At 41.6% G+C, this 26,675-nt stretch overlaps 1 protein-coding gene across 2 annotated transcripts in view; it reads left to right on the forward strand.

Moving 5' to 3' along the window:
- Positions 1–26,675, forward strand: part of KIAA1958 (KIAA1958 ortholog) — a 171,397-nt gene that overhangs the window by 123,028 nt on the left and 21,694 nt on the right. Inside the window, exon 3 of one of the 2 annotated variants that reach the window (XM_069767064.1) lies at positions 4,912–7,502. The exons of the other annotated variant lie outside the window; for it this stretch is intronic. Coding sequence (XP_069623165.1) covers positions 4,912–5,960 — 1,049 coding nt within the window. The 3' untranslated portion in view covers positions 5,961–7,502. Of the gene's footprint in view, positions 1–4,911; positions 7,503–26,675 lie in introns of those variants that run through there. 2 annotated transcript variants of the gene reach the window in all.

The following is a 26,675-nucleotide window of genomic DNA, read 5'->3' on the forward strand; positions in this document are numbered from 1 at the left end:
AATTGTAGCATGCTGTTTTTGTCTGTGCTTTTCACATATAAATCAGTCCTCAAAGATGTCCCAATCTTATATACTACTGTATCCAAAAATTGAACTTGCTCCTGAGAGTATGTAATTGTAAAGCTGAGTTCCGGAAAAATATTGTTTAACTCATGATGAAACTCCAAGAGTTCACTGAGAGGCCCCTCCCATATTGCAAATACATCATCGATGTAACGCCACCAGGCCCGGACCCGGGGCCAAAACTGGGAGACATACACGTACTGGTCCTCGAGTACCGCCATATAGATATTAGCATAAGTGGGGGCCACATTGGACCCCATGGCGGTACCCCTCAGCTGCAGGTAGTAATCATCACCAAACAGGAAATAATTCCTTCTGAGGACGAACTCAAGCAGCTGGAGGACCAGACGTGTACGCCCCGGCCCCACGTCCGAGCCCGATAGCGCCACATCAACGGCTGCCAACCCTCTATCATGATCTATAGAGGTGTACAATGAGACCACATCGAACGAGACCAAATACGTTTCAGATGTTACACTCAAGTCCTCAATTTTATTCAGAAAATCATCCGTTTCACGAATATACGACCTCGCCCCTGAGGCAAATTTCGACAACACTTTATCAAGAAAGATTGACACTTTATTAAAAATGGAACCACGGCCTGAAACAATCGGCCGGCCCGGAGGATTAAAGTAATCCTTATGGATTTTGGGCAGAACGTATATCAAAGGCCTAACCGGACTATCCATAATTAAATATTCAGACAGCTTAGGGTCAATCAGGCCATTGGTCAAGGCCTCATTGACCATAAGCTGCAGTTCCTTCTGGAAACGTAGTGTAGGATCCCCCAACAACTTACAGTAAACATCAGTGTCGGCTAATTGGCGTAGAATCTCTGCTTTATATTTATCAGAATCCATCACAACCACCGCCCCACCTTTATCGGCGGCCTTGATTGTAATGGATGTATTCATAGAAAGGGTGTCCAGGGCTCTCTTTTCTTCCCTGGTAAGATTATGCCGACCACGATTTTTATGTGACCTCCTCAGTGTCTCAAACTCTCTTTCAACCAACTGGATAAAAGCCTCAACTACATGGGTTTTAGTAGGTGGCTGAAACACACTCTTGTTATACAAACCCACACCCTGTAAGGTAAACATATCATTGGCAGCCCCATCCACTGGACTTATTGTGTTCTGTCCTCTATCTGCAAAGAAAGATGTTAAACGACACCTCCTAAAAAAAGCAAATAGGTCAGTCTCAAGTTCAAACCAGTCTGGTAAATTTGTGGGGCAAAACGATAGACCCTTTTCCAAGACACTCAATTCAGTAGTAGATAAAGTCACAGAGGAAATATTCACCACAAGAGTTCTATTATTCAATGGTTGAACCTCCGTTTCTCCTCTTCGTTCCTCTGTCTCATTGTGGTGTTCCGTGTCATTCTCGGTCCTTGCTTTGTTCCTCTTATGTTTCCTGCCACCCCTCCGATATTTCCTCCCGGGATGGTATCCATCGGAGGCTCTTTCTCCAAAAAATGCGTGGACACCGAAGTTCCCACGTTTGAGTCATCAGTGGAGTCAGACTCCCCAGTGGTGAAACCAAATTGTTGTTTGCCCTCCGGAGCTTTCCTTCGTCGACGTGTCTGAAAGGTTCGGTTGTTCCTATACGAGGATGTCTGTTTACCCATATGCCATGGAAAAACTCATCCAGCTTTATAATCCTCATTATCACGGAACCATTTAGACCTTTTTGTGCTTTCATTATCTGCACGAAATTTGGCCAGATTAGTATTCAACCGTGTCATATAAGTACTCATATCTGTAGCAGTTAGATGAGTTTTAAGGAGCTGTTCATATTCAATGATATTTCTTTTGAGAGTCTCTATTTCTTTGCTTAAGAACTCAATATTCAACAGCATCAAATCAAAACAGTACTTGTTCGTTATAGATTCAAATCTCGAGCAAAACACCGCATTATCTGCCATAAGTGTGGGTCGAAGATGTGGACGTAACCCACGTGGTATTCTATGTACCTTATAATACTCGGTCAAAGTTGAGACATGTAGTTCCAACGAGATCAATCTCCGTTTCTCATTCTCGTATTTCCTTTTTAACATGTCGCCCGAAGGTACACTCAAGAAGGTCACATCTGTCTGCGCAGCACTAATGATCCGTGCGGCATCATCATCTGTATAGGAAAAAATGCTGCTGGCACCATCCAGTTCACCCATATCTGGATTAAGATTAGATTCAGCCATAGTTCACAGGTGAAGAGACCCAAGTAGTCTGGAAAGCTTGCAATTTGTTACCATCTTTTCAGTTAGCCATTAAAAGGTATCAACCACTGAGGACTCTCAATTCTAAATATTTTTTGTGCCACAAAAGAATTCACAAAGCACAGGAGGATCGGACAAAAGTAACCTCCTATGGGATCTTATTTAAATATAATATTATTACTGTGCAGTAAGTGGTTTCCCATTTGTGCCTTGTGCTCGGTTTGGAACATCTGACCAAAATCAGTTTTCCGTTTTGGATGAGGTTTCTACAAAAGGACCTTTCACTGGACTTTTTTGTTTAAACTGAGTACCTCCTCCTGGTGGTGCTACCTTGCTGATTGTGGAAACGTTTTCCTCTGTGCACCTCCTTCCACAGCTATTTATCCAGAAATAATTATATCACTTTTCCCTTCAACCAACTGAGTGGATAAACTTTTGTTTGCGTTTTTTGCCTGGCCACCATCAGGAAAGAAAAGGATGGTGATAAAGATGCAAATTTTCCCTTCAACCAATTGGGTGGATACCACAGAACATCTCTGTGGAAGTACAATAATCTTTAGTTTGTATTTCACCTTTTGATCCATCGTATGGACAACTATAAATGATATACTAATGATACTGTTCGATATACCTTATTTGTCTTCCAAATGGCAAACATGCCTACAAATGAAGTGATATATGCCCTGCTCATAATGATATCCTGCACATTATTTTTATCCTGTTGTTGAGTTTAGTATAAACATTGAAACATATATGCTCTTAAAGAGTACCTGTAAGTGTCTGCCCTTTTTATTTAATACAAGTGTTCAGCCCCAGATTGGTAATTTGTGGAAATATAATCTAGGAACAAAAACCCTTCAGAGGTAACCCTATTGTCCCCTGAAAGGACCTAACTTTCTCGTATAGTGGAGCCCGAACTTCAGGTTGTGGGATCCCAGCATTCAGAGAAGATCCTACAATCTGCCATTTCACAGTGAAAACGCAGGATCTCTCCCTTTATTTAAACCAAGTGCAGTTGTGTACTTGATTAAAGCTGCACCTCCATCAAAATGTTTATCCTCTTAATATATTGCAGTCCTCATATTATATAGCACTGTGTACTTACAATTGCTCATTTTGCTTTTCTACACAGCTAATTATTCTGTTATACATTGGATCTATGACCCAACATAATTAAAAACTGACTAGCTGAATCCTTCTAAGCTCTGAATAGAAACAGGAGGTCAATTTTCTCTGTATGACTCATCAGTCACTGCAAAATTCCCTGGTGAAGGGGGGAGCATCTGGGTCAGGAGTTGAAGAGGGGAATGATAAATGCATGGACAAGAGTATTCCGGTTTCTACATGGAGCAGTGAAAACAAAAATTAGCTGAGTAGAAGGGCAAAATGAGCAATTATAAGTACAGTGCCATTATAATATGAAGATTGCAATATAGTAGGATAAAAACTTTTATGGGTGTGCTTCTTTAACTACAGTAACATAATAATGGTTACTATTTTGTAACCGCTGAATAAAATGTGCGGCAAAGCTGGGTTAGTGGAAAAAGCGAGGCTGCAGAGGGTTGTAGGATGCCACTCTAAAAGCCGGTATTGCACAAACGAAACATTGAAACCAGATTTTGGTAAATATTCAGGCCCTTTTGAGGGACATTATGTGAGAGGTTTTATTACTAGATTATATTTAGGCAAGTCACCAAACTGCCTGACCACTATTTTATTGCATGAAAAGACCAACCCCAGATTGATGATAGGTACAAATTGGGTATAATACTACAATAAATTACACTACAAAATATTAGGAAATTCATTAGAGTCAATGAAAACTGTGACAAAAACTTAACCTCAAATATGACTTCTACTATACTGAGCAGTATAGTTAATGATAGCATTGATATGTTTGATTGACGTGCCCATCCCCTTCACTTTCTGCATGCACAAGTGTTTATAGTCACAGCCCTTTACTTCTCCTGGATTAATATACAAACACATATTTGCTTTACTATGTCTTTAGATTTCATACTGCTGTTTTACTGTAATCTTTGGCTTTAACATTTTGCTTATTAATCGTTATGAACGTGACAAATTTTGAAAGCTGAAATTAATGAAATGGAACCAGTACAACCTCTGGTTTCACAAATGGAGCACATACAAATGGGCTTAGTAGTTCATTTGACACACACAAAGCAGTGGGATAAAGAGTAAACGTAAAAGCTTTTATCTCACTTTTTTTTCTCAAAATGTGGATTATCTCCAATATCACATTATTTTTTCCTGCCAATGTACATGCACTATCAGTGCCCAGTGACACGAAGAACTATTACTGAATTCTTTTTTGCTATGCTCTACTACATCATTTGTGAAACTACTGAAGTTGGCTGTCCAAACAGGTATGTAATAATGTTCTAAAATGCAATTTTTCTTTTTCTTGCAAATCAAACAGATATAGTAGAATTCACAACCATGTTTTCTTTTCTTTCCTTCCCCTTTTTCCCTTCTTACCTTTTCAATTACATTATACCTTTCATTTTTATACCATCTGCATGTTTTCTTCTTTTTTTTTTGTTCCTTTATATCCATATTTTCTCCATTCCTTTTTTTTCCTTTTGCTCTTCTTCCTTTTACCCCTTTTGTAGTCTGTTTAGATGAAGATGATATCGCAGCTGAGTTGAACCGAGAACAGAATGAGAAAACCATTCGTAGCACACAAACAGCTCTCCGAAACTTTAGAGACTTTATCATCTCAAAATACCCCATGGAGACAAGAGAAATCTACATGATTCCTTGCAAAGAACTAGATGACTTCCTGGCTTCTTTCTTCGTAGATGCCAGGCAAAAAGATGGATCTGACTATGAGCCAAACAGTCTCGCCAATTATCAGTGTGGCCTGGAACGATATCTGAAGGAGCACAGGTATGGTTATAGCATAACCAGAGACAAGGAATTTAAAAGATCACAAGACGCTTTAAAACAAAAACAAATTGAATTGCGATGTAAAGGAAAAGGAAACAAACCCCATAAATCTATGAAGCTGACCTTTGCTGATGAACTTATTCTTCGCAAGAGAGGTCTTCTAAGTCGCTACAATCCTGAAGGTCTGCTAAATCTTGTCTGGTTGAACAACACCAAAGCTTTTGGACACTGTACAGGTTTTCATGGATCCACACTAAAATGGGGGGATGTAAGGCTTCGAATATTAGAGACTGGATTGGAATTTCTTGAGTGGATGGGTCAGGAAAGTCCTGACTCAAAGATCAAAAGAGCAGGGACAGAATGTAGAGTATATGCCACACCGCACTCTCCACAAACTTGTCCTGTGCAAGACTACAAAGAATATGCACAGCGACGACCTCCAGCAATGCGCTATGAAGATGCTCCTTTCTACCTGTCCATCAAGCCTGTTGTTAACCTAGCTGCACTTCACTGGTACAATTGTCAGGCTCTTGGTAAAAACAAACTGGCCAAAATGGTGAAAACAATGTGTGAGAAGGGTAACATACCTGGAAGAAAAACCAACTTTAGTGTATATCAAAGCTGTAGCACTCTATCGGAAGCCCAAAGTAATCAGCTAGTCCTGATCTGTAACAATCTGAGCCAACAAGCTGCCCAGTCTATGGCAACTCACTCGGGGCCTGGAAACTTTATCGTTTCTGCCTCTTATGACTCTTCTTCTGACACGATTTAGCGGATCTATGTAAAAAAAATCTCAACAGGGCTCTCTTAGAATATTAGACTAGCACTAAAAATTAAACTGTGATTGAATGTTTGAGTCCGGCCCACTTCTAATGTTAAGACACCTTAGAAACAAAGAATTAAATACTGTAATATATTTTGGGGTTTTTTCTCTTTACAAGTCTGTAATAGATCTAGTTTTTGTATTGCACCTACGAAAATATACTGTAGTGGTCAACCAAAATGCATGCTTAGCCTGAAAAAAAAAATACTGTTGAAAGGGTACTTTTAAAAAATATTAATACATAGGCCTTGACTGACGAGCACAGCAACAGGCTACATTGTCAAGAAAGGGTGCTAAACATTTCATGGAAAATTCTCAAAGAAATGCCAGAAGTAGGCTCGTGCTGCAGCCAGCCTCCTACTTCATTAATGCCTGCTTGACCTGAAACAATCGTTATACTAGATGAATGTGGATAAAATCCGCGCTGCTGCGACAAATGATGGATCCAGATATAGTTATAGGATGTTTGGGTGGTTTATTCAACGCGTTTCGAAGCTCATGGCTTCTTCAGGAAGTTTCCACAGAAAGATATGACACATGGTACTATTGCCTCGCTTATATACATTCAGAATTCAAATAACGGCGCCAAGCAGTCTTCCGACATGTGACAAACAGTGTCAAAGTTCAAGAAAGCCATTTGTCATATGTCAGAAGACTGCTTGGCACCGATATTTGAATTCTGAATGTATATAAGCGAGCATCCTATAACTATATCTGGATCCATCATTTGTCGCAGCATTTTATCCACATTCATCTATTATAACGGTTCTGAGAGGTCGCAGCGCCGACCTGTGGATCTGCAGCAGCTGACAACTACACGCTTTTACAGTGTACCACCAGGTGAGCAGTTCTCTCATAATTGATTGGAAACAATCCTGAGGATAAGACCCTATTTGTGCTTTTTTGGCTCCTATCTTTCTATACTGACCTGAAACAATGAGACAGTTCTGACCTAGAAGTTTGTATAGCGGCCTTTTTGTCTTCTGCACTTGATGAAATGAAGCAACCTTAACTCTGTATGTTGCCTTTCACAGACTGAAAACATTGAGATAGTTGCAATTAAACTTTTTTAATTATATTTTTATTTTTTTGGACAAAGTTAGGACTTTAAATGTAAGGTTTGTACAACTGTAGCATCAAGGCAAGATATCATTTATAGCAATATGCAATGGTGTTTATGGCGTGAAGACTGTTCCTCAATTCATCTGCACTGTTGTGAGCCAGAGCTGGGCCACAGCCACATATATGTATGTTGTTCATAAAACTGCAATCACCACGGCATGGGAAACTACTGAAATGTTATGTTTTTAACCTCGAAAATGAAAAGCATCATATTTTGTGTAATATCCAGTCTCCTCTGTGAAAAGTGATCACTGTTCAACTGTTTTGTTTTGAAGTTTAATTTTAACTTATTAAAATGACTGCAGTATTTACAATCCTGATGCAACAAAATGGGAAAATTATAATTTATTAAAAAAAGGTACAATATCAGACTCCGCTCTTTTGTTTAGATGCTTCTTTTTCTTAAAATCCTGACCTATAGCAAGCTATACAATGGTACTCATTGCTTTGTCTACATGCTTTGGCACTTTTTTTTTTTTTTAAAGATGTAGATTTGTTGTGGATTTGTAGTGCAACTTCTGCACCAACGGTACAGGGCAAGCAAATTAAGTTTTACAAAAACTCGTTCACACAAAGATGGGAAAAAAACAGATTTTAGGGCATGCTGAAGATTTTCGAATTCAAAATCCACAGCTGGAAAGTTCTGTCACTTCTAAACCTTTCCCAAATATCTATTTCCCCTCTAATTTTCTTATCTGAACTCCAAGACTCCTGTGGTGTAGAGGTCCTGGAGTATAGTGTAGTATTGCTTACATCTCTTCATGACATCACCAGCTATCATGACCCTGCATGACAATGAAAGGGGTAGTCCAGGCAATTTTTTTTGTACCCCATTTAAATCTCTGACACAAATGTTATCACAGCTGGCTGCTAGGGCTTCCTAAGTCTGAACCTTTTCTTTCAATTTGATTCTGTATTCTAAAAGGTATTTTTTTTTTTAGATATTTAAATGTTTTTGGCATAAACAATAACTTTTTGGAAAGACAACCTAGTTACTAGTGATGCCCACATAATGAATTCATTATTTCCCTGGAAGGTCATCCCACAGATTTTCTTTAACATTTAAGCTAGTCACAATAGGTTGGACAAGTACTTTTTGTGATCATTAACCTAAAGGATACTTTTATATATGATATATTGATGTAGTCTTAGGCCCATTGCACATGGCAATAATGATCAGTGTTTTACATTTTACAGTTATTGTAGTTTAAAATTAGGAGTTAAAATGTTTAATCTAGTTTTAGATTATGCCCAGTACATATGCAAACCACTGACCAAATTACTGCCTGATGAATAGAGCTTTATAAAAAAAATATATATTCACGTTACATAGGTTGAAAAAAGACCTAGGTCCATCAAGTTCAACCTTTCTCCACCAATTGTATATTTGTCACTAATTTAACTATACCCACAATGTTATGTGTTTCTAGGAGATCATCCAGCCCCTTTTTAAAAGCCATTATTGTGTCGGCCATTACTACCTCTTGTGGTCGGCATTCCACAGTCTGACTGCTCTAACTGTAAAGAACCCTTTCCTGTTTAGCTGTCGGAATTGCCTTTCTGGTCCTTAGTACGGTCTTTGGAAGGTATAAGTCATGTGCCAGGCATTTGTACTGACCACACATATATTTATACATGTAAATGAGATCCTCTCTGAGGCGTCTTTTTTCTAAGCTAAACAAGGCCAAGTTTTCCAACCTCTCCTCATATGACGCCTTCCATCCCTTGTAATAATCTAGTTGCCCGCCTTTGAACTGACTCTTAATTTTTGTATATCCTTTTTAAAATGTGGAGCCCAAAACTGGATCCTATATTCTAGATGTGGTTACCAGTAATTTATAAAGGGGTAATGATACGTTGGGATCACAGGATTTTATCTCTCTTTTTATATATCCTAAAATCTGGTTTGCTTTTGCAGCTGCTGCTTGACATTGAGTACTACTGCTCAGCTTACTTGTAACTAGAATATCCAAGTCCTTCTCCTGTTCTGTAGTCCCAAGTATGCTGCCATTTAATGTATATGCAGCAATAGCATTACTCCACCCTAGGTGCATTACTCTACATTTATCTACGTGAAAACCAAGTGTTTGCCCATTCAGTCACCTTATCCAGATTGATTGGCAATTTTGTAATGTCAAGATCAGATTTTAATATCCTACATAGCTTGGTGTCATCAGCAAAGACTGACACATTACTATCAATCCCATCCACAAGGTCATTAATAAAGAAGTTAAATAGAATCGGTCCTAGCACAGATCCCTGTGGGACCCCACTGCTGACTATATCCCATTTAGAGAACGTACCATTTATGACGACTCTGCTAGTTATTAATTAAAGGGAACCTGTCACCCCGTTTTTTCAGTAGGAGATAAAAATACCGTTAAATAGGGCCTGAGCTGTGCTTTACAATAGGGTATTTTTTGTCCCCTGATTCCCTACCTATGCTGCCGAAATACCTTACAAAAGTGGCCTTTTTCGCCTGTCAATCAGGCTGGTCAGGTCGGATGGGCGTGGTCACAGCGCTGTTTCTCCCCCACATCTTATGTTCCCGTTGGTGGCGTAGTGCTTCTCGCATGCGCAAGTGCCGAATGCACTGCGCAGCTGTAGAAAAAGAGCGTGCTCGCCGTTATTCAGCGGTTTCTCGGTGGGCGCGGCCATCTTCCTGAGGCCGCGCATGCACAGATGGAGTCTCCTGCTTCCCGGGGCTTCAGGAAAATGGCCGCGGGATGCCGCACGTGCGCAGATGGACATCGCGGCGGCCATTTTCCTGAAGCCGAGATTCGAACTCGGCTTCAGGAAAATGGCCGCCGCGATGTCCATGTGCGCACGCGCGGCATCCCGCGGCCATTTTCCTGAAGCCCCGGGAAGCAGGAGACTCTCTGTGCACGCGCGGCCTCAGGAAGATGGCCGCGCCCACCGAGAAACCGCTGAATAGCGGCGAGCGCGCTCTTTTTCTACAGCTGCGCAGTGCATTCGGCACTTGCGCATGCGAGAAGCACTACGCCACCAACGGGAACATAAGCAAGATGTGGGGGAGAAACAGCGCTGTGACCACGCCCATCCGACCTAACCAGCCGATTGACAGGCGAAAAAGGCCACTTTTGTAAGGTATTTCGGCAGCATAGGTAGGGAATCAGGGGACAAAAAATACCCTATTGTAAAGCACAGCTGAGGCCCTATTTAACGGTATTTTTATCTCCTACTGAAAAAACGGGGTGACAGGTTCCCTTTAACAATATTTTGAATATAGGTATTTTGTTTTCCACTCTGCTTGACGTCAGAATGTTTAAGCACAGGAAATTTCAATCCACGTTCATTTTCAGAGTTCAGTTGTTTGTTGTGAATAAATCTAATATACTGTAGCATAAACAAATTGAACAAAAATGTTCTAGTATCCTGAAAAGACTTGACTCTTGCTAAAATAAGTTAAAAGGTGGAAGTGGGTAAATTGAACATATGTGCCCTTTTGTATGTTTCCTACTAACAAATCTATATATATAAGAGGCATCGTGATTACTCGCTAAACCCGCCCCCTGCACAGTAGCTCCGCCACCACCACATCACCACACACAATCCCGCCCCCCCACCACATCACCACACATAATCCCGCCCGCCCACCACATCACCACACACAATTCCGCCCCCCAACACATCACCACACATAATCCCGCCCCCCCAACACATCACCACACAATCCCGCCCCCCAACACATCACCACACATAATCCCGCCCCCCAAAACATCACCACACATAATCCCGCCCCCACCACATCACCACACACAATCTCGCCCCCCCACCACATCACCACACATAATCCCGCCCGCACACCACATCACCACACATAATTCCGCCCCCCAACACATCACCACACATAATCCTACCATATCACCACACATAATCCCGCGCCCCCACCACATTACCACACATAATCCCACCCCCACATTACCACACGAGGCTCCATCCTCACACATTACCACACGAGGCTCCTTCCCCACACATTACCACACGAGGCTCCTTCCCCACACATTACCACACGAGGCTCCGTCCCCACTCATTACCACATGAGGCTCCGTCCCCCACATTACCACACGAGGCTCCGTCCCCCACATTACCACACGAGGCTCCGTCCCCACTCATTACCACATGAGGCTCCGTCCCCCACATTACCACACGAGGCTCCGTCCCCGCACATTACCACACGAGGCTCGGTCCCCACACATTACCACACGAGGCTCCGTTCCCCCACATTACCACACGAGGCTCCGTCCTCACACATTGCCACACGAGGCTCCGTTACAACACGAGGCGCTGTCCCCACACATTACCACACGAGGCTCCGTCCCCCACATTACCATACGAGGCTCCGTCCCCACACATTACCACACGAGGCTCCGTCCCCACACATTACCACACGAGGCTCCGTCCTAACACATTACCACACGAGGCTGCGTCCACACACATTACCACACGAGGCTCCGTCCTCACACATTACCACACAAGGCTATTGAATGTTGTCATTATTTACTTTAGTTTAATCACCAGCAGCGTTAATTAGATAGCAATGAGCGTGCCGAGCGTTAGCTGGCTGGAAACAGCTAGTATGTAAATAAATGTACTATTAATATTGAAGATCATGTGTAGCACTTCCCGATTTTAGTCTTTTTTTTTTTTCTCGCTCTCTCGTGGTTTAGTTGCTTCTATATTTCAAACTTTGTGCCCCTTTTGTAATGAAGATCAGCGATCAATTCACATTTCCTAGTGGTCTACTGAACAAGCGGTGACCCAGTAGAAATGAATAGTACTTAATCTGGGGTGTAAACTCCTAAAATATATTGCAAATTTTTTTTAATAAAAAAAAATCACAAGTATCATCTATGTAAAATATCCCCTCTTTCTTACACAATTAACCGCCGAATGTGCCGTATTTTTCGGACTATAAGATGCATCGGACCATAAGACACACCTAGATATTTAGAGGCGGAAATTAGAATAAAAAAATTGAAGCAAAAAATGTGGTCAATTCTTTCTGTACTAATATCCCCTATCCTGGTGTATATACAGTGGATACCAAAAGTATTCATACCCTTTTAAATTTTTCACTTTGTTCCATTGCAGCAATTTGGTAAATTCAAAAAAGGTCATATCTTTCTCATTAATGTACACTCTAAACCCCATCTTGACTGAAAAAACAGAAATGTAGTAATTTTTGCAAATGTATTAAAAAAGAAAAACTGAAATATCACATGGTCATAAGTATTCAGATCCTTTGTTATTGGGTAGAAGCACCCTTTTGAGCTAGTACAGCCATGAGTCTTCTTGGGAATGATGCAACAAGTTTTTCACACCTGGATTTGGGGATCCTCTGCCATTCTTCCTTGCAGATCCTCTCCAGTTCCATCAGGTTGGATGGTGAACGTTGGTGGACAGACATTTTCAGGTCTGTCCAGAGATGCTCAATTGGGTTTAGGTCAGGGCTCTGGCTGGGCAAATCAAGAATGGTCACAGAGTTGTTCTGAAGAAACTCCTTTGTTATTTTAGCTGTGTGCTTAGGGTCATTGTCTTGTTGGAAGGTGAACCTTCGGCCAAGTCTGAGGTCCAGAGCACTCTGGAAGAGGTTTTCATCCAGGATATCTCTGTACTTGGCCGCATTCATTTTTCCTGTCCTGTCCCTACAGCTGGAAAACACCTCCATAGCATGATGCTGCCACCACCATGTTTCACTGTTGGGATTGTATTGGGCAGGTGATGAGCAGTGCCTGGTTTTCTCCATACATACCGCTTAGAATTAAAAAGGTCTATCTTTATCTCCTCAGACCTGAGAATCTAATTTATCATAGTCTGGGAGTACTTCGTGTGTTTTTTTTTTTTTTTTTTTTAGCAAACTCTATGCGGGCTTTCATATGTCTTGCACTGAGGAGAGGCGTCTGTCGGGCCACTCTGCCATAAAGGCCCGAATGGTGGAGGGCTGCAGTCATAGTTGACTTTGTGGAACTTTCTCCCATCTCCTTACTGCATCTCTGGAGCTCAGCCACAGTGATCTTGGGGTTTTTCTTTACCTCTCTCACCAAGGCTCTTCTCCCACGATTGCTCAGTTTAGCTGGATGGCCAGGTCTAGGAAGACTTCTTGTGGTCCCAAACTTCCATTTGAGGATTATGGAGGCCACTGTACTCTTGGGAACCTTGAGTACTGCAGAAATTCTGTTGTAACCTTGGCTTGGTGTGTGCCTTGCCACAATTCTCTCTCTGATCTCCTTGGCCAGTTCCTTTGACCTCATGATTCTCATTGGTCTGACATGCACTGTGAGCTGTGAGGTCTTATATAGACAGGTGTGTGCCTTTCCAAATCAAGTCCTATCAGTTTAAATAAACACAGCTGGACTCCAATGATGAAGTAGAACCATCTCAAAGAGGATCACAAGGAAATGGACAGCATGTGACTTAAATATGAGTGTCTGAGCAAAGGTCTGAATACTTATGACCATGTCATATTTCAATTTTTCGTTTTTATTAAATTTATTAAAAGGAATGAATATTCACTGAGAAAAAAATAAACCTACACATATTTGGTATCGCCTCGTTCAGATTCGCCCAATCTATCAATATAAAACAAGAATCAACCCAATCATTAAACGACTAAACGAGAAAAAGTCAAAATGCCAGAATTACATTTTTTTTGGTCGCCACAACATTGCATTAAAATGCAATAACAGGCGATCAAAAGATTGTATCTGCACCAAAATAGTATATTTAATAATGTCAGCTCGGCACATAAAAAATAAGCTCTCACCCAACCCGAGATCATGAAAAAAAAAAAAAAAAAAGCTACAGGTCTCGGAAACAGGCGCTTTTTCTTTTTTTTTTTTTAATCAAACTTTGTATTTTTTTTAACACTTAAATGAAAAAGAACTTAGACACATTTGGTGTCTATAAACTTGTAATGACCTGTAGAATCATAAGGGCAGGTCAGCTTTAGCATTTGGTGAACATGGTAAAAAAAAAAAACCTCCAAAAAATGTGGAATTGCACTTCTTTTGCAATTTTTCTGCACTTGGAATTTTTCCCCCCGTTTTCTAGTACATGACATGGTAAAACCAATGGTGTAGTTCAAAAGTACAACTTGTCCTGCAAAAAACAAGCCCTCACATGGCCATATTGACAGAAAAATAAAAAAGTTATGGCTCAGGGAAGGAGGGGAGCGAAAAACAAACGCAAAAGCGAAAAAGGGTTCTATCTTGAAGGGGTTAAACAAATATGTCTGAAAATGGTACAAAATAGGAAACTTTCTACATTTTGAGATATATAGATGTCGACACTTTCATTTTTAAATACATTGATGAAAAAAATGGTACTGGTGTCACCAGTGTTGTGCATCAGTGTATGATCCGTGTGTCCATTTTTACCATTAGTGGTTTTCATGGGTGGATAAAGAAATAAATGGTAAAACTTCTCCTATTTGTTGCAGTGTTAAACACAGATGGCACATTTATGTCATCCATGTGCTGTACTTGTTTTTCATGGACCCCTAGACGTGTATTAGCCCTTTTCATCCGTGCTGCCGGGAAAAAAAAACAGACATATGAACAGCTCCATAGATTATAATAGGTAAGTGTTGTATCTGTGAAAAACATGGATACAACACGGACGTCTGAGTGAGGCCTTATGCCACTTGTGCCGGCAGCCCCAACCAGGTATATGGATGCCATATACAGAGCTTGGTATAAACTAAAGGTATCATATCCTAGAAAACTGCTGTATATCTCACCATACTTGCTGCCTCTTTCCTATTGCTACCTTCAGGACAACATAGGAGATTTGACAAATCTACGTTTACTTAAAATATTTTCCATCTGTTATTTAACAATCTTGGCACACACATTTTGATATGGAAAGGCAGGTTGTGCGCATTAATTGATTTCATGTAGGTTACATTGTATGAATTGCTAGGAAACTGATATGTCAGACATGTAGCTCACAAGCTTGGAAAACACTTGCATAAATAATTGTGCTCTCAGTAACTTTAGCTTGTAACAGAAGTTGCAGCTCAGCTTTAAAGCTTTATTTTTTTCCGTCCGGTGACCGATAACATCTAAGAATATCTCGCTGTCTTTTCACTCTTCTTTTATCTGTACTTTAATTATACACATGACTTTTTCCTAAGTTGCATTTTCCCACTTTCATCAGACTTGGCTTTGTTAAACTTTTTAGACTCCAAATCCTCATTTGTAGGGGGGGTTTCAGTCACTTTTTTTTTTCTTAACGTCTTATATTTGTTGCCATTTTTGCGACAAATTCTTCAACATGGAGCATGCGATTTATGAATTTGCACAAAGTAAAATATGCAACTTTTCAAAAAGTTGTATATGAGGAATCCGGTTAAAAACAGGGGAAAAAAAGTGGCAAACTCATAGAATAGACTTCAAAAGGCAGAAATGGAAAGATGAATTTGGTATAAACATTAAAAAACTAGAAAATACAAAAAATTTGACATAAAACAAACACAAATACAATAGTGAATCTGGCCCTTATGCCGCTTTCACACTATCACTATTTGGTCAGTATTTCACCTCAGTATCTGTAAGCCAAAACCATGAGTGGGTGATAAATACAGAAGTGGTGACTCGTTTCTATTATACTTTTCCTCTGGTTTTTCCACTCCTGGTTACTGATGTAAAATAGTGACAGTGTGAATATGGCCTAATGATGCCATTTTGATACTGAATCATCTTGCTGAGGAATCTGCGGAACAGGTAACACCAACAGGTACACCATTGCTACATTATGCATCAAAGGTTTGATGGTGGATAACTTTTTTCAGCGTTCGTTTTCCACTTTTTAGCGGTTGTTTATGCAATATGTTACTTTAGTGTTAATTGCCTTTTCAGAGGGGACGAGGACTGGTTCTCTAGGGCCATTTATTGGAAGTATCAATCCTAAAAGTCACTATCGACCATTTAATGAGCTGTGCTATATGACTTAAGGTACCGTTACACTAAACGACTTACCAACGATCACGACCAGCGATACAACCTGGCCGTGATCGTTGGTAAGTCGTTGTGTGTTCGCTGGGGAGCTGTCACACAGACAGCTCTCTCCAGCGACCAACGATCAGGGGAAAGACTTCGGCATCATTGAAACTGTCTTCAACGATGCCGAAGTCCCCGGGTAACCAGGGTAAACATTGGGTTACTAAGTGCAGGGCCGCGCTTAGTAACCCGATATTTACCCTGGTTACCATTGTAAAAGTTAAAACAAAAAAACAGTACATACTCACATTCCGATGTCTGTCACGTCCCCCGCCGTCAGCTTCCCGCACTTTTCATTGTGTGCTTTATAGCAGGGCACTTGATGTCCCTATGTAAGACATACTGTATTTTAACTTTTACAATGGTAACCAGGGTAAATATCGGGTTACTAAGCGCGGCCCTGCGCTTAGTAACCCGATATTTACCCTGGTTACAAGTGAACACATCGCTGGATCGGCGTCACACTGGATCCAGCGATGACAGCGGGTGATCAGCGACCAAAAAAAGGTCCTGATCATTCCCCAGCGACCAACGATCTCCCAGCAGGGGCCTGATCGTTGGTCGCTGTCACACATAACGAGATCGTTAGCGGGATCGTTGCTACGTCACAAAAAGTGTGAGGTTGCAACGATATCGTTAACGAAATCGTTATGTGTGAAGGTACCTTTAGGATAAAGGGTCGATAGTGACTTTTAAAATTGCTACTTCCAATAGGTGGCCGTAGAGTTCAAGTCCTCTTCTTCACTGAAGAGGCAATTACATTACCTTATGTTACTTTAAAATATGTAACAGTGATCCAACACGATCTCAAATCCAGGGGTGGACCTACTGCCAGTTCAGCCGGTGCAGCTGCATCGGGGTCTATAGATGGAGGGGGGCCCTTGCAGGCAGGGGCACGGCTTTCTGCTGCTTCAGTAGACCGGTGCCAGCACTGTATTAGATGTGTACAAGTGCCAGCCGATAACCCAGTATTACAGACACTGCGGGCTGTGTGTCTGCTGATCTTGCGTCACCTGCACTCCTGCTTTACTCTGCCATGCCAGAGACAAGAGATGAGGTCAGCTGAGAGCCAGGGGGCTGGGGCAGGAGGTATGTGACAAGGCTTGATCTGATTCCTGCTGTCTTGTCTAGTTTCTGCGGAGGATCTATCTGAGGCACTGTGAGATTTATTGCACCATCTTAAAATTGCACACAGATCAGGTCGCTCTGTCAGTGGGGTCCTTGCTCCAGTGTCACCCGATCTGTATGTAAACTCAAGCTGCAGCAATAAGGCTATGTGCACACATTCAGGTTTTTTCGCGTTTTTTTTAAACGCTATCAAAACTCATTAAAAACGTATACATTATGCATTCTATCATTTAAAATGCATTCTGCATGTTTTGTGCACATGGATGCGTTTTTTTCCGTGAAAAAAACGCATCGCGGTAAAAAAATGAGCATGTTCATTATTTTTGCGGATTTTCTGCGTTTTTCCCGCAATTCTATTCATTTGGGAAAAAAACGCACGGAAAACGCAGTAAAATCACGGTAAAAAACGCATGCGGATTTCCGGCAGAAATGTCCGGTTTTTGTCAGGAAAATTTCTGCAAGAAATCCTGACGTGTGCACATACCCTTAGGCTATGTGCACACGTTGCAGATTATTTGCGGTTTTTTTTAGCATTTTTGCGCTATAAAAACGCTATAAAACCGCAAATAATCTGCATACATTAAGCATCCTATAATTTTTAATGAAATCCACAATTTCTGTGCACATGATGTGCGTTTTTCCGCATGAAAAACGCATTGCGGAAAAATAATGAACCTGCTCATTAATTTTGCGTTTTTTTCGCGGTTTTCCCACTGTCTAATGCATTGGGAAGTGTCTGGGAAAAAACGCGCAAAAACCGCGTCAAAAACGCATGCGGATTTCATGCGGAAATCTGGCAGAAATGTCCGGATTTCCACAGGAATTTTCTGCATGAATTCCTGAACGTGTGCATATAGCCTTACTCACAGTGATCCTCAGAGTGACAGCACTGTCTGACCTTGCGCCTGGCTTCAGGACGTCCTGCATTATATATCAGATACACATTATAATATGAGGTCCTGCAGCCTGGTCAGTTCTCAGAGCATATAACACTGCATATGTGCACATAGTATAGTACATTACACCCAGTGCACAGATCAGTATACAGCTCATATATAACAGACCTGGGCAAAGTGAAGCAATCAAACCGGGCTATCTGAGATAGCCAAATGCAGACTACACCATACGGCCAACCGGTGTCCAGATTTTACCGCGATCTGCATCTTCAGGATGCACATAGCGGTGAATATAATGGAGGACAGAACCACCGACTCCTTCCACCTGTCACAGCGTGTATGACTGATGCAGCAGATGTGATGACGTCACTACATCACTTCCGCTGTGTGGCGAGTCAGTGCACACCGCAAAGATCTAAGCAGAGCGTCGAGGGAGCGAGGCGAGTGTTTTTTTTTTTTTTTTTTTAACCCCTTCATGACCGGGGGATTTTTTCGTTTTCCCGTGTTCGTTTTTCGCTCCCCTCCTTCCCAGAGCCATAACTTTTTTATTTTTCTGTCAATTTGGCCATGTGAGGGCTTATTTTTTGCGGGACGAGTTGTACTTTTGAACGACATCATTGGTTTTAGCATGTCGTGTACTAGAAAACGGGAAAAAAAATTCCAAGTGCGGTGAAATTGCAAAAAAAGTGCAATCCTACATTGGTTTTTTGTTTGGCTTTTTTGCTAGCTTCACTAAATGCTAAAAATGACCTGCCATTATGATTCTCCAGGTCATTACGAGTTCATAGACACCAAACATGACTAGGTTATTTTTTATCTAAGTGGTGAAAAAAATTTCCAAACTTTGCTAAAAAAAAAAAAAATTGCGCCATTTTCCGATACTCGTAGCGTCTCCATTTTTCATCATCTGGGGTCGGTTGAGGGCTTATTTTTTGCGTGCCGAGATGACGTTTTTAATGATAGCATTTCGGTGCAGATACGTTCTTTTGATCGCCCATTATTGCATTTTAATGCAATGTCGCGGCGACCAAAAAAACGTAATTCTGGCGTTTCGAATTTTTTTCCCGCTACGCTGTTTAGCGATCAGGTTAATACTTTTTTTAATTGATAGATCGGGCGATTCTGAGTGCGGCGATACCAAATATGCGTAGATTTGATATTTTTTTTATTGATTTATTTTGATTGGGGCGAAAGGGGGGTGATTTAAACTTTTATGTTTTTTTTATTTTTTTCACATTTTTTTAAACTTTTTTTTTTAACTTTTGCCATGCTTCAATAGCCTCCATGAGAGGCTAGAAGCAGGCATAGCACGATCGGCTCTGCTACATAGCAGCGATCTGCTGATCGCTGCTATGTAGCAGAATTGCACGTGTGCTGTGAGCGCCGACCACAGGGTGGCGCTCACAGCGACGGGCAATCAGTAACCATAGAGGTCTCAAGGACCTCTATGGTTACCATTCACAAGCATCGCCGACCCCCGATCATGTGACGGGGGTCGGCGATGACGTCATTTCCGGCCGCCCGGCCGGAAGCGGTAGTTAAGTGCCGCTGTCTGCGTTTGACAGCGGCATTTAACTAGTTAATAGGTGCAGGCAGATCGCGATTCTGCCCGCGCCTATTACGGGCACATGTCAGCTGTTCAAAACAGCTGACATGTCCCGGCTTTGGTGCGGGCTCACCGCGGAGCCCTGCATCAAAGCAGGGGAGCCGGCATCGGACGGTATAGTACGTCCGATGCCGGTAAGGGGTTAATGTGTGTATGTGATTTGTTACTATATATAGAGAGATATGTGATTTCTCACACTGTATGTAGGGGGCTATGTGATGGCTCATACTGTATATAGGGTGCTATGTGGGAAATCAGGCTGTATATATTGAGGCTATGTGAGGGCCGCTGCTGTAATAAACAAATAGATACAAAAAAAAAAAGCGTGTACACTAGATTTAAAAAATGCTGTGTGTGGACAAGCCCTGACTATCCAGCTAGTATTAGTGATGAGTCAAGAGTGACTTGCAGAACGGTTACTGGAAGATAAGGCCTACAGTGCAATATAAATTAGACCTTGCAAGCTCCAGACAAGACATCATTTTGTGCATCCCACTTCTCTTATATACACAGTGATGAGGATTTAGAAATCGCCCACACAGAGTACAAAATGATTTGCTGTCTGGACCCATTGGTACTGTTCAACACCAATAATGGGGGCATTTTTGAATATTGAACCCTTGGTGGCTGCCTAAAACACTCATATTGAAATCCACCACTGTTTCTCCTTTTTTATTTTTTTTTTAATGTTTGCACTTTTAATTTCGTTTGATTTCTTAAAGGAATTGTTCCTTATCATAACATTTTTGTTTGACAGCTCAGTTTGTTGGAAAAAAAAAAGCACTCTACTTACCCTACCTGTGTTCAGCGCTATGTCTGTTTTGTTTGGATGTAGCTTACTCAATTTAGACTGGAGACAGTACTGGGCTCAGCGAGGGTGGGTAAAGTGTAGTTTGTTTTTGTTTTAGAATGAACAGAGTTGGCTGTATTTTGGCGTTAACCCTTTTAATGTAACCACAAATGAAATATAGTGCTCATTAGTGATGAGCGAGCGTGCCTGGATAAGGTGTTATCTGGACACGCTTGTGTTCTAACCAAGTGTCTTCGGCATGCTCGAAAAAAATGCTCGAGTCGTTGCGGCTGCATGTCTCTGGGCTGTTTGACAGCCGCAATACATGCAGGGATTGCCTAACAAATAGGAGATTCCCGCGTGTGTTGTGCTGACAAACAGCCTCGATACATGCATCCACGGGGACTCGAGCATTTTCTTCGAGCATGCCGAAGACACTCGGTTAGGACACGAGCATGCTCACGAATCACTAGTGCTCATAATTCCTTAGCTAAGGTACAGTTGCAAATGATTTCTAACACCACAGTAGAATTCATATAGATTTGTGTTAGGGTTTTGTGTCAGAGGGAGGCTTAAAGGTGAATTTCCATCTAACTCCCATGTTCTTGAGAGTCCAAATAATGGAACCCTCTCATATTAACAAAAAATATGTTTTGATGACATAAATGCTTGTGATGATAATATACCTTTAATGCTTATGATTGATTTTTATCTTCATTCAGGCTTCTTTGACATGTTTTGTGCCCCACATTTTTTTTTTTACAAACTTTTTTACTTTAGCATTTTTTTTTTTAATTTAGAGGTGCACAATGTAAAGGCCTAAAGGAAACGCTACAAAAACACACCAAGAAAAAACATTTATTTGTAGTAAGTTGCTTGTCCCAGGCTAGTGCTGTGAAGAATTGATCATATAGATAACTGGACCGGAAAGCATTTATTGATGGTAGATACACGAGATCCATAAACAATGTGCTGGTAATATTTATTGGTATTGTTTTAGATTATGTTGCAGTAGGGCAGCTAGTAAAGTGGCACGTTTGTGTCACAAAAAGTGAGCAGAAGAAAAAAATTGATTTGATTTAAAATCTAATAAATGCCCTTGTTTAGGGAGATTAGAAAGGGGCCCCCCACTCCAGACATTCCATATCTTTTGATGACTTATTTACCTAATTAGGAGCCAGCTGGCTTAGCTCCTTAAAGGGGTTGTTCCATCTGGAACATCCAAATGATATGCCATAAGTGGAATAGATGGAAAACTCTCTTTTAAATAAAGTCTGAGCTCTTCACATAGCAAACGTTTGGAGGTGTTGAGCAATAGAACCAGTCTGATGGCAAGGGGATCACAGAAGTCGTGGGAGAGTGGTAAGTGACATAGTGGGCAACTCAGCAGGCGACAATTAACTGACAAAAATAAAAATCATTAAAGATTAAAATTAATATTAACACGAGTGATGAGCGACCAATTTGTTAGACAGCCGCAACATATGCAGAGATTGCCATGTAGCCGCGAGGACTCGATCTTATTTTTTGAGCACGCCCAAGACACTTGTATAGCATCCAAGCACATTCACTCATCACTAGGGTTGAGCGAAACGGATCGTTCATTTTCAAAAGTCACCGACTTTTAGCAAAGTTGGGTTTCATGAAACCCGACCCGATCCCTGTGTGGGGTCGGCCATGCGGTACGCGACTTTCGCGCCAAAGTCGCGTTTCGTATGACGCGCTTGGCGCCATTTTTTTCAGCCAATGAAGGGGCGTGGGCAGAGTGATGACATAGGCGTCCACGCCCCTAAGACCTATCGCCATGTTGTCGCTTGTGCGATGTAGCGATTTGCAGTGTGTAACACCAGCTTTTCAGTTCAGGGACGGACGGACGGACGGAGGAAGAGAGAGAGAGAGTGAGAGAGAGAGAGAGGAAAAAAAAAAAAAATCCCATTGGGTTTCGTGTTTCGGTCGATCCTCGACTTTTCGCCATAATCGGCCGATTTCACTCGACTCGACTTTTGAGATGGTCGGGTTTCGCGAAACCCGGCTCGACCCTAAAAAAGTCAAGGTCGCTCAACCCTACTCATCACTAATTGCCATCACACAATGAACAGTTGTGGTAGAAACCAGTTCCATAGTTCATATACAAGATTTTGGAACAGTGACTCACATCTGACATCTTTTCTGATTGGAGGCGTTCACTTTTTCTGTCCAGAAACATGTCCGGAATTGCCGCGGAAGTTTCGGCGGCAATTCCGCAACTGTGCCACGGGTAAAACGCATGCGGAATTGGCATGCATATTCCCGCTAAACACTAGAATTTTACAAGTGTAATTAGCTTGCAGAATGCTAGCTTTTTCCAAGCGATCTGTAGCATCACAAACATAGTGTTTGACAAGTGTGACCGACTTTTTACTATTGATGCTGCCTATGCAGCATCAATAGTAAAAAGATCTAATGTTAAAAATAATTTTAAAAAAATAAATCGTCATATTCTCACCTTCCGGCGACCCCGCAGCATTACCGCTCCTCGCGATGCTCCCGTTCCCAATAATGCCTAGCGGCAATGACCCCAGATGACGTAGCGGTCTCGCGAGACTGCTACGTCATCACAGGTCATTGCCGCAAAGCATCCCTGGGAACGGAAGCATCGCGAGGAGTGGCAACGCTGCGAGGGACACTGGAAGGTGAGAATATCACGATTTATTATTTTAATTCTCCTGTATTTTAACTTTTACAATGGTAACCAGGGTAAATATCGGGTTACTAAGCGCGGCCCTGCGCTTAGTAACCCGATATTTACCCTGGTTACAAGTGAACACATCGCTGGATCGGCGTCACACTGGATCCAGCGATGACAGCGGGTGATCAGCGACCAAAAAAAGTCTCCTCTCCTCCACCCTGGGTACCAACCGCACATGATCGGCTTACTTGCCGCATGGTGGGCATTGCCCCATGCAGGAAGTAAGCGGATCAATCCATTACTATGTGTGCGAAATCCCCGCAATTCAGCACAAAGAATGAACATGCTGCGTTTTTTTCCGGAATACGATTCCGCCGCGGAAAAAAACGCAACATGTGCACAAAAATTGCGGATTGCATTCTAATAATAGGATGCTTAATGTATGCGGTTTTTTTCGCAGTTTTATCGCGTTTTTATAGCGAAAAATCCTGAATGTGTGCACACAGCCTCACATCAGCCTCACCATAACAACTTCTTCCAGCCACAACTTGTCTGCAGAGTTTGGAACACACATGTGACCTCTCACATCTGCGGCACCATCCTTACCTATTCCCGTCCTATGCAACCTCCATGTCCTTCTGCTACCACCAATTCTGTATGTTGGTCTCTTTTTCCCCTTTGATGTTTTGTGGCAGAGTCCACCAAATTCTGTACTTCGGTACTAATGTGGTTTTCAAAACAACCCTCAAAATATTGTGCCACTGAAAGCAATAGTACCCCATAAAAAGTAGTGCTAAACTGTCCGCTATATTGTGTACAACACTATTAGTGTCATATTTCTTTCTCGCTTCACGGGTAACCATGGGTATATGCTGCTGTCGCTAGGAGGCTAACACTATGCAAATAAGGAAAAAATAACTCCTCCCCGGCAGTATACACCCTCCAACAGGCACAAGTCAACTCAGTTTTTGCTTAGTGTCTGTAGGAGGCGGACCTGGATCTAACCACCAGATCCGCTTTATTTTCTTTACATAGTAACATAGTTATTAAGGTTGAAGGAAGACTTTAAGTCCATCTAGTTCAACCCATAGCCTAACCTAACATGCCATGCAACAATAGTAGAAAGAACGCGGCAACACTCACCGGACCTGTGATCAAGTCTTGTCTTTATTGGAATGCATATAAAACCATCTTCACGGCACGGGGGAGTAAGGAGGCAAAGGAGGTGAGCGGGGAAAAGACGACGGCCGTTTCACGCCAAACCGGCGCTTCTACGGGTCCACCTAACCTAACATGCCCTAACATGTTGATCCAGAGGAACCCAAAAAAAAAAACATGTGGCAAATAGTAAGCTCCACTTTGGGGAAAAAAATTCCTTCCCAACTCCACATACGGCAATCAGACTAGTTCCCTGGATCAACGCCCTATCAAGGAATCTAGTATATATACCCTGCAACATTATACTTTTCAAGAAAGGTATCCAATACCCTCTTAAATTTAAGTAATGAATCACTCATTACAACATCATACGGCAGAGAGTTCCATAGTCTCACTGCTCTTACAGTAAAGAACCCAAGTCTGTTATTATGCCTAAACCTTCTTTCCTCCAGACGTAGAGGATGCCCCCTTGTCCCTGTCTCAGGTTTATGATTAAAAAGATCATCAAAAAGGTATTTGTACTGTCCCCTCATATATTTATACATTAAAATAAGATCACCCCTTAGTCTTCGTTTTTCCAAACTAAATAGCCCCAAGTGTAATAACCTATCTTGGTATTGCAGACCCCCCAGTCCTCTAATAACCTTGGTCGCTCTTCTCTGCACCCGCTCTAGTTCAGCTATGTCTTTCTTATACACCGTAGACCAGAACTGTGGACACTATTCTAAGTGTGGTCGAACTAGTGACTTGTACAGAGGTAAAATTATGTTCTCCTCATGAGCATCTATGCTCTTTAATGCATCCCAATATTTTATTTGCCTTTTAGCAGCTGCCTGACACTGGCCACTGTCATCCACCCATACACCCAGGTCTTTTTCATTGACGGTTTTGCCCAGAGTTTTAGAATTAAGTGCATAATTATACATCTTATTACTTCTCCCCAAGTGCATGACCTTACATTTATCCCCATTAAAGCTCATTTGCCATTTATCAGCCCAAGCTTCTAGTTTACATAAATCATCCTGTAATATAAAATTGTCCTCCTCTGTATTGATTACCCTGCAGAGTTTAGTGTCATCTGCAAATATTGAAATTCTGCTCTGAATGCCCTCTACAAGGTCATTAATAAATATGTTAAAAATATGTTAAAAAGAAGAGGGCCCAATACTGACCTCTGTGGTACCCCACTGCTAACCGCGACCCAGTCCGAGTGTACTCCATTAATAACCACCCTTTGTTTCCTATCCCTGTGCCAGCTCTTAACCCACTTACACATATTTTCCCCTATCCCCATTATTCTCATTTTATGTATCAACCTTTTGTGTGGCACCATATCAAAAGCTTTTGAAAAGTCCATATACACTACATCCACTGGGTTCCCTTGGTCCAGTCCGGAACTTATCTCTTCATAGAAGCTGATCAGATTAGTCTGACATGAACGGTCCCTAGTAAACCCGTGCTGATACTGGGTCATGAGGTTATTCCTCTTCAGATACTCCAGTATATCATCCCTTAGAATTCCCTCCAGGATTTTACCCACAGTAGAGGTTAAGCTTACTGACCTATAATTACGGAGTTCAGTTTTTGTCTCCTTTTTGAATATTGGCACCACATTTGCTATACGCCAGTTCTGTGGTACAGACCCTGTTATTATGGAGTGTTTAAAGATTAAAAATAATGGTCTGTCAATGACTGTACTTAGTTCCTGCAGTACTCGGGGGTGTATCCCATCCGGCCCGGAGATTTGTCAATTTTATTGATTTTTAGACGCCGACGTACTTCCTACTGGGTTAAGCAGGTGACATTTAATGGGAAGTTTCTATCACTAGTCATTTTGTCTGCCATGGGATTTTCTTGTGTAAATACTGATGAAAAAAAGTCATTTAGCATATTGGCTTTTTCCTCATCCTCATCCACCATTTCACCCAGACTATTTTTAAGGGGGCCAACACTATCATTTTTTAGTTTCTTACTATTTACGTAGTTAAAGAATATTTTGGGATTATTTTTACTCTCTGTGGCAATGAGTCTCTCTGTCTCAATCTTTGCTGCCTTGATTTGCTTTTTACAGACTTCATTTTCTGTATTTATTTAATGCCTCCTCACTACCTACTTCCTTTAATTCTCTAAATGCTTTCTTTTTGTCCCTTATTGCGCCCCTTACAGCTCTATTTAGCCATATTGGTTTCCGCCTATTCCTAGTATGTTTATTCCCATACGGTATATACTGTGCACAGGTCCTATCCAGGATGCTAATAAACGTCTCCCATTTT

Source organism: Ranitomeya imitator, chromosome 1 (assembly GCF_032444005.1).
Source record: "Ranitomeya imitator isolate aRanImi1 chromosome 1, aRanImi1.pri, whole genome shotgun sequence".
Classification (NCBI taxonomy): Eukaryota; Metazoa; Chordata; class Amphibia; order Anura; family Dendrobatidae; genus Ranitomeya; species Ranitomeya imitator.